We start from the raw sequence: 8,412 nt of genomic DNA, 5'->3' as shown, positions 1-8,412 counted from the left end.
GTTATTGTGTCCAGCTGGGAAAACTCAACTATTTTTACAATGTAGCACTTTCCAAATTAATTGAGAGGTTTCCTTCCAGTTTATTTTTTCATTTGTTATTAGTTTTCTTGTGTGTTTTATTTGTGGAAATTTGACAAAGTAATTCTAAAGTTAATTTACAACAATAAACATGCTATAATAACAAAGGAAAAAATGACAGAATGAGGAATAATGTATTCAACGGTTCCAGAATTGAAACAGAATAAAAATTAAAAAGGCATAGTGGTAAGATTAAAACAACATGAGCCTTGGATCCAACAGACATAGATTTGAATTTTCTTTTTTTCTTCTTCTTTTTTTTTTAATGTATTTTAGTACAGGGACTAGAGGGTCTCACTACACAGACTGGACTCATAGTGATCCTCCCAAGCACTGGAATTATAGGTGTGCGCGCCACCATGCCCATCTCAATCACCATCTCAGAGCACCTCAGGGGCCGGGGCCAGCACAGCATGCCTGGAATTGAATCCTGGCCTCTGGGCTCTGACTAAGCAGGTGCTTTAGACTCCTGAGTTATCAGGCCGAGCCAGGATATATACATTTTAGTCAAAAGATGCCATAAAGTTACTCTTCAAAGCCTTTAATAATTTAACTGCCTTTTATTTTGGTGGAACCAGGAATTGAACTCAGCCCCTTTTACCTGCCAGGGAAGCACTTACTCTACTGAGCCATCTCCTTAGCCAATAATTTAACTTCCAATTGAGAGTATGGAACTATGTCTCGGAAATCTATTGTTGATAGTTATATCAAAAGCCTTAAACTCTTGATTCCTGTCCTGCCATGCCAGCCCCACCCCTGTGGTACACTGAGATGGCAATTGAGACTGGGCATGGTGGTGCATGCATGCCTGTAATCCCAGCCCATGGGAGGTCGAAAACAGGAGGATCACTACAAGTCCAATCTGTGTAGTGAGACCCTGTAGACCTGTACTAAATACATAAAAAATTTTAAAGAGGAATTTAAAAAAAAAAAAAGCTTTAAACTACCCATGCTGTTCGTCTCAGTAATTTTGTTTATAAACATTTATCCTGGCTAGCCAAATAGCTCAGCAGATTAAAGCTCCTGCAAGCAGGGATGGGGGCTGGGGATTCAATCCCAGGGCCTATGATGCTGTCCCCGCCCCAGGGGAGCCCTGAGATAGCAATTGAGACTGGGTGTGGTGGTGCATGCCTGTAATCCCAGCTCTTGGAAGCTGTAAACAGGCAGATCACTACAAGTTTGATCTAGTAGTGAGACCCTGAACACCCTATAGACTCTTGCCTAAAATACAAAAAAAAAAAAAAAAAAAAAAAAAAAAAAAGCCAGAGAATAATGTGAATTCTGTATTTATGCACACACATATGCATACATTATAACTATATATATATTCATTGAAAACTGATTGCCAAATGAATTTTTAAAATAAAGCAGGTGAATTTTTATATGGCATTATATAACAATTAAAATGATTTATTAACATGAATTGGGTTTAGTGACTCATCCCAAGACTTGGGAGGCTGATGTAGGAGGATCTCTGTGAGTTCAAGGCCAGATTTAATTAAAGAAGTGTTTTAAACAATTGTATTTTGTGTTTTCAATATATACCTATTGATAACATATTCCTGCTTTTTATAATAAATTCTTTTTCTTATCTTACTGAGACAGGAATTAGGATTCTATCAGGCAGTAAGGACAGAGGCCCAGAATGGAGTCAGGTAGTTGACGTACAATCTGCTCAATCAACACTCTTCAGAAGTGCTACAAAAACATATGTGAAAGATCCTGCAGCTATAATGGATCTCCCCAGAGCATGATCAGGCAGGCAACTGGCTCAAGGACACGTGGTCCCTGCTTAAGTACTGTGTGAACAATGCATAGCCTGGACCTTGAAAGTGTGTAGACTCCTACAGGGAATCAGATCATATAGTGAGCGAGATCATATAGCTTGCACACCAGCCTGAGCTCCCTTCTAAACCCATTAAAAACTCATAGACAGCCTTCATAGGTCTCCTGATCAGAGCCCCTTCTAAGCTAGTGTAAACTGTATTTCTTTGCTTTTGTATCTTCTAAATAAATTTGCTTACACTCTACCTTCTCTGTCCAAGGTTTTATTCTTTGTCATGGTGGGACATGACCCAGGTGTTCTCACTTTATTACTGCCTTATATATTTCCAGATTTTCATCAATGAAGACTCCTGTAATAGTTAACTGTGGTGTCAACTTGCATAAGCAATGCCTACCTGATTGGTTTAGTGTAGTTGTGGGTGTGTCTCGATGATGGGCATAGTGAAGAGGGAAGACATCTTGGGTATGAGTAGCACCAGCCAATAGGCTTGTAGCCTGGATAGAATAAAAAGAGAAAGATGAAAGAAATCTTGGTTCTTCTTTGGAGGGGCTCCACTTTAGATGTCTGTCTCCAGGTTTCCAGCTCAGAATCTTCAGCCTTCCAGGGCAAACCTTTCAGCTTCCTGGGTCTTACATGGGACTATGCAGTGAGCTGGATCATCCAGCTCTCCTGCATGTAGGTAGCCCTTTTGCATTTTTTTTTTTTTTATACCTGACTGACTACAGGCAGCCATTGTAAGCCTACCTTCTAAATTAGGTCTTTCTCTATCTCTCTGTCTCTATCTCTCCCTCTATTATTTGTGTTTCTCTAGTGAGCCCTAACTGATATAAGCCTTAGTCTATTAGAGCTGCTATTAAAAATAGCCTAAATAACAGAATTTTTCATAGCTCTGGAGATTTGGAAGTCCAAGATCAAGGCAGATTCAATGTCCAGTAGCAATCATTTGGCCTTAGGTTGAAGCTGAGTCTGAAAAAGAGAGTAGAGAGACAGAAAAAAGAAAATGAAACTTAAACAACAAAACGCAGTGCATGTCAAATCAATACTGAGCAGTCACTCAAAACTTCCCTAAAACCTGCTCTGGGTCTCTGGAGTCTTCTAGTTATAAGTCCTTTATTGCATAAGGCAGTTTGTGCTGGGTCTTCAACTGTTTGCAAAATGAAGAGCCCTGTGTGATATAAAGACATATAAATAGAGACCTGAATTTGTATATATTTTTCCAAATAAACTATTGTTCCATTAACAATGTATTAAGTGATCTAGTCTTTATTCTATGATCTAAAATACCACTTTATGAAGGAAAGCAAGAAACAGGAAAAGGAATATTGTGGGACTGTCCTGCTTCAAGGTTGTGTATGGTGAGATTTTTGGACTTATGTGCAAACATGAGAAGCATAGAATTCTTTATCCTATTTTTTAAAATATAATCTAATTTTTAAATGTTTTTTTATCATATTCTGTAGGGACTTAAAATTCAACATATCAATACTTGATGAAAAATACCTGTTCCTTATTATGCCTAAGATGTTTGAAATGCAGTGAGATAGTGAGGTTAAGATTGATAGCCCAAATCGTTTGATAATAACAATAAGCTTTTCTTCTGGATGGTTAACAACCTAAGTTCGCAGACCAAAATTAGAGAAAAAGGAGGGCTACAAGGAAAGCCAACATTTTGGCCCTAGCCTTCTAAGGTCAATTAAGACTCAGGACATATGAGAACTTGTACTGTAACGTCATGTACCTCGGTAGTGTCCCAAATTTTCTGATCAAGAAGATTAGGGGCCAAAAAGGAAAGTGATCGATGACATAGAGTGGGCCTAAGGAGAGTCACATGGGGAGAAGACACTCTCTCAGGCTTTCACAGAGAGCACATTGGCCAAGCATTGGCCGTGACTCATCCACATGGCTGCACTGATAAAGGTTCTACAATCTGAGGTACAGGATCTCAGGACAAATCCTGAGGGCATTTCACTGACCTTCTCAGACCAAAAAGCTACAACTCTTGTTGCATAGGTCCTGCTTTACCTTGGTCTTAACCACCCAGCAGGAAAGTATGAAGACGAAATTATAAGAAATAAAGCCATGCTGTTAAGTTGAGCTGTGGGGGACTCAGGTCAATAATTTCTGACATTGCCAGTTAAACAGAAGACCCAATGCTATTATGGGCTACTGGACTCTTTTAGCATATTTTGCTGAGTTTACACACCTATAATATTCAATAATGGAACTTAGAAAAAATGGGGTATACAGATGAATGTCCATTTTGTATCTGTGTATTCAAAGTGGTTGGGATAGATATATAGTTACATTCTGTTAATGAATAGAATGATTTGTTCTAATGGTGTTTGTAAATAGGATCACAAGTCCGCATCTTGTACAGCAATTAACCACTAAGAAGAATATATGCAGTGTATTATTTGTTGAAAAAAAAAACACAAAACCAGAACATAAATTAAAAAAAAATAAAATAAAATAAAATACCACTTTATCATGAACAAAATTTTCTTATAAAATGGTTTCATTTGGGGCTCATTATTCATTAGATGTATTCACTTATGTATTTTAAAATTGATACCACATGATTTTAATTCTATAGTTTTAACAAATGTTTTGCTATCTGCCAGAATGAGTCTCTCTTCATTATTCCTTCTGTTTTTCCTATAAAAATTACTGGTGTTTATAATTCATTCTCCCCTTAATTTTAACTTGAGAATTAACTTGTTAAATTCTATGAAAAAGTCATTCTGATGTTTAGAAACTGAAATTGGACTAAATGTATAGCTTAAATGTAAGATTTTTAAATATTTAAAGATTGACTCTTTTTCACTTGAGATTGCAGTGTATCTTTGGATCATCTTTTTCTTTCTCCTGCCCCACTCTTCAGTGTACTGTTTTCTAGTAGTGCTAGCTATTGCTGCTATCACCTATATATCTAGAGTATTCTTATTTCTTTAGTTTCCCTGGCTTCGAAGTAGTCATGTCTTCTTTTTCCTTAGTTCAGCTACGACAAATTAAAAATTAGTAATAGAGGCCAAAAACAGGAATAAAAAGATATTGAGGGCTGGTGAGATAGCTCAGTGGACTAAAGCACCTGCTTAGGTAAGCTTAGGCAAGTGCAGGGACTGAGGTTCAATCCCTGGCACCACATGCCGTACCTCCTCTGCCCCCAGGGTGAGCTGGGCCAGCCACAGAATCTGGGTGTGGTGGTGCATGTCTGTAATCCCAGCACTGGGGAGGCTGAAAACAGGAGGATCACTGTGAGTCCGAGCTGCATAGTGAGACCCTGTAACAACCAAATACATACATATATATATATATTGAAAAACTACAAGTAGAAAAAGAGAAATTATAAAAGCATAGAACAAATGAGATTATAGAATTTATGTCCTTTATGTTAAAGTGTCTAAACCCAGGCCAATAAAGAGATTCAAGTTTCTTAGTAATGATTCCTTTCCTTTTTCCCCCTTTCTCTCTGCCTTCAAGCTCAGTGACTGAACCAATCATTGCTAGTTATCATGATACATCTAAAACATCCCACTAAGCCTTATGTATTAGAGAGCAAGGACCGTAACATCTATATTTTGCCCCACAGGGTTTAGTTATTATATTTACATAAAGTTACAGTAGACCACTGTTTCTGAAAGTATGATCTTATTATGTATAGGCATACCTGAAACCGTTTGTATTTCTCAAATTTTTCAGTCTTGAAATAATTTCACTGCTCATGTCGATCATTGTGCTTTCAACTGAAAGTAAAATCAGACTGATAGTATCAGTCATGTATTTTCTGAGTCTAGAGTGGTGCCTGGGATTTTTTTGCTATTATTTTCTGTGTCTGTTAAGGTCCAGTTTGGTACAGAGACCACACTCTTATTTAAACAGGGAAGGTTTAACATGAACAGTTGTAACTGTAACAGGATTGGAATAATAAGGAGTTGGTTGGTAAGAAGCAAAAGTAGCTAAAGAAAACTATGGTCTGTATATTTATATTGTCTCAAAATTCTTATGTTTATATCTTATCCTCTAATGTGATGGTATTTGGTTGTAGGGTTTTGGGGAGGTGATTAGGTCATGGAGACTATGCCCTTGTTAAAGGGATTACTACCCTTATAAAAGAGGCCTCATGAGTGTGTTCACTTCTTCCACAATATGAATAGATAGAAAAAGCAGTCATCTATGAATCAGGAAATAGGGATTCACCAGACATTTAATCTGCAAGTAACTTGGTCTTTGGCTTCTCAGGTTTTAGAACATTGAGAAATACATTTCTGTTGTTTATAAGCCATTTATATTTTCTTATGACAGCTTGAATGAACTAAGATCACACCAGTGGCAGACATCAGAAGCAGTTATATCCCTTGTGGCTGAGATAGAGCGATCAAGGAAGAATCCTGCTCCCCAAAGATTGAGATCCAGTCCTTGTTGGAGAGGGTATAGGTGGACCTCACTGTACAATACAGAACATTCTGTGGTGCTGTCTTGGTGAATTTTGCTAGAAACCTGTACAGAAAGTGTCCCTATGAGGTTTCTGGGGAAAGGGAAAGTATGATTGGAGGGAAGATGTTGGCCGCTGAGTCTGTTGCTGTTCCTGGTGATAGGGGCCTGGTGGGGACACACACATACACATACCCCAACCAGAGTGACCCTCACCTGTATCTCAAATTTTTCTACAGCTTCTATTTATTCATGGATGTTTCTATTTCTTATTAGCAAGTTGAATGATGATGTCCTTCTTGGAATCTTTAGGCTGGCTTTCCACAGACAAATTAAGACAGAAGTTCTCCAAGCATTTTTTTCTTCTGCATAATTCACAAGGAAAGCAAATTTTATTTATTGCCATTACACTGGCACACTCCTGCCTCTGGGCCTAACACCATCCCGGAAAGGGTTATATTCATCAGTGGATTGATCCATTCATGAGTTCATAGCTGATTCTGATGAGGCTTGGGTGAAGAAAGTGAATTACCGGGGGAATGATCTGGAAGTGTGTATCTTGTCCTTGGCATTTCTCCAGCAGTTACCCTCTGCTAGACCCTTCTACCATGGCATTTCTGCCTTGGTGTGAGCTAGCCATGCATTGAACCTACTGAAACCATGAGTCAAGTCAACCTTTACTTGAAGTATTTCATTCCAGAAAAAGGAAAGCTGGCTAATATAGGCCCTGTTTTATCTTATGTTTACTCAACTAAAATCAAGGCAAGAATTTCTGTCTATTTGTTTATTATACCTAATGAGGGCAGGGATTTCTATTTTCTTCACTGATAAAAATCTCTTGTAGCTAGAATAGTACCTGGCATACCTAGGTGCTTGGTAAATATTTGTTGACTGACTTTGAAGTGAGACCTGGCTTTGGAGTCAGAAAGGCCTTGGTTGGAGTGTAGACTTTCCGTTTAACCTGAAGTAACACCCCTCACTCTTCTGAGCTTGATCTATAAGAGGGACATAAGTACCTCACAAGGTAGTTTTAAGGGTTTAATGAGATAATGTAGTCTAATTATTTGATCCAGTTGGAGCCACACAATAACTGTTAGACCTTTCCTTGAGTGTGATGGTCTGAAAAACAGGAGCCTACTTTTAATCAAAAGAATGTTGATATGGATCTCCTTGGGTGACTTCAGGTGGGTTCCAAGTTTTATTCTTTCTAAATGTACAATTTTTTAGTTACGATTTCCTAGCCTCCTTTCTCTCTTCTATTTTTGCAACCTCTACCTCACTGCAGTATTTTCTCTGTAATTAGATACAATTACTGTGAAATATAGTTAGGCACATGTACACAATCAAAATCAAACAAGAATTTCCAGAAGTGTCCCTACTCCAGCGACTACAACTGTCATGTGGCTGGGGGAAACCTCCTCCAATAATTATAAACAGAAACTAGAGAGGGAAGCATGGGCAGTTATTTTGCACGTGGCTTCCCAAGGTGCATGGGATGTACAGAACTCCAGAGAAGTATCTCAAATTAGACTGCTGCAAACACAGCGGAGGCAAGTGAGGAGCCGAGCCCAGGGCGCCTCGCGCCATCACCCTCAACTGCTTTGGGTCTAGGCCTAAGGCTCTCTGGTTCACCTACACTCTTTCCACAGCGCGTGGCCAGCACCGGTCCTCCCAGAGTACACCCAGTCTCCGCCCCGCCCCGCCCCGCCCCCGCCGCCTTGGCCCCGCCCAGTCGCCCAGGCCCGGCTCCTCCCTCTCCCTGCTGGGTCCTCCTAGCACGGGCCCCGCCCCCGCAGCGGCGCCTGTCCGCTCCCCCTCTCCCTGCCGGGGCCCTCGGCTGAGGGGCGGGGCGGGCGGAGGAGCCACTCCGGGGAACGGGAGGGAGATCCGCCGCGGAGTTACGGGAAAGTTGGTCCGAGTTCCCGGAGTTTCCCCCTGTGGTTACTCGGGATCGGCTGCCCGGAGCCCCTGCTCGGCTCCTTTCCTCCCTCCGGCCTTCAGGGTCCGCTCGGTCCCTGCTTCTGCTCCGGGCCGCCATGGAGCCACCGCCGGCGCCTAGGAGGTGAGGAGCACGCGAGCTGGGAGGCAAAGGGACGACGGCGGCGGGCGGCGGGCGG

At 40.6% G+C, this 8,412-nt stretch overlaps 1 protein-coding gene across 3 annotated transcripts in view; it reads left to right on the top strand.

Moving 5' to 3' along the window:
- Window positions 1–8,079: 8,079 nt before the first annotated feature.
- Stk3 (serine/threonine kinase 3) overlaps window positions 8,080–8,412 on the top strand; it is a 369,078-nt gene continuing 368,745 nt past the window's right edge. For all 3 annotated transcript variants that reach the window (XM_023699944.1, XM_023699946.1, XM_023699945.1), the window contains exon 1: window positions 8,080–8,357. In XM_023699944.1, coding sequence (XP_023555712.1) covers window positions 8,332–8,357 — 26 coding nt within the window. In that variant the 5' untranslated portion in view covers window positions 8,080–8,331. The remainder of the gene's footprint in view (window positions 8,358–8,412) is intronic.

This window comes from Octodon degus, unplaced genomic scaffold, assembly GCF_000260255.1.
Source record: "Octodon degus isolate 3935 unplaced genomic scaffold, OctDeg1.0 scaffold00118, whole genome shotgun sequence".
Taxonomy (NCBI): Eukaryota; Metazoa; Chordata; class Mammalia; order Rodentia; family Octodontidae; genus Octodon; species Octodon degus.
This window is presented reverse-complemented; position numbering and strand designations above follow the sequence as displayed.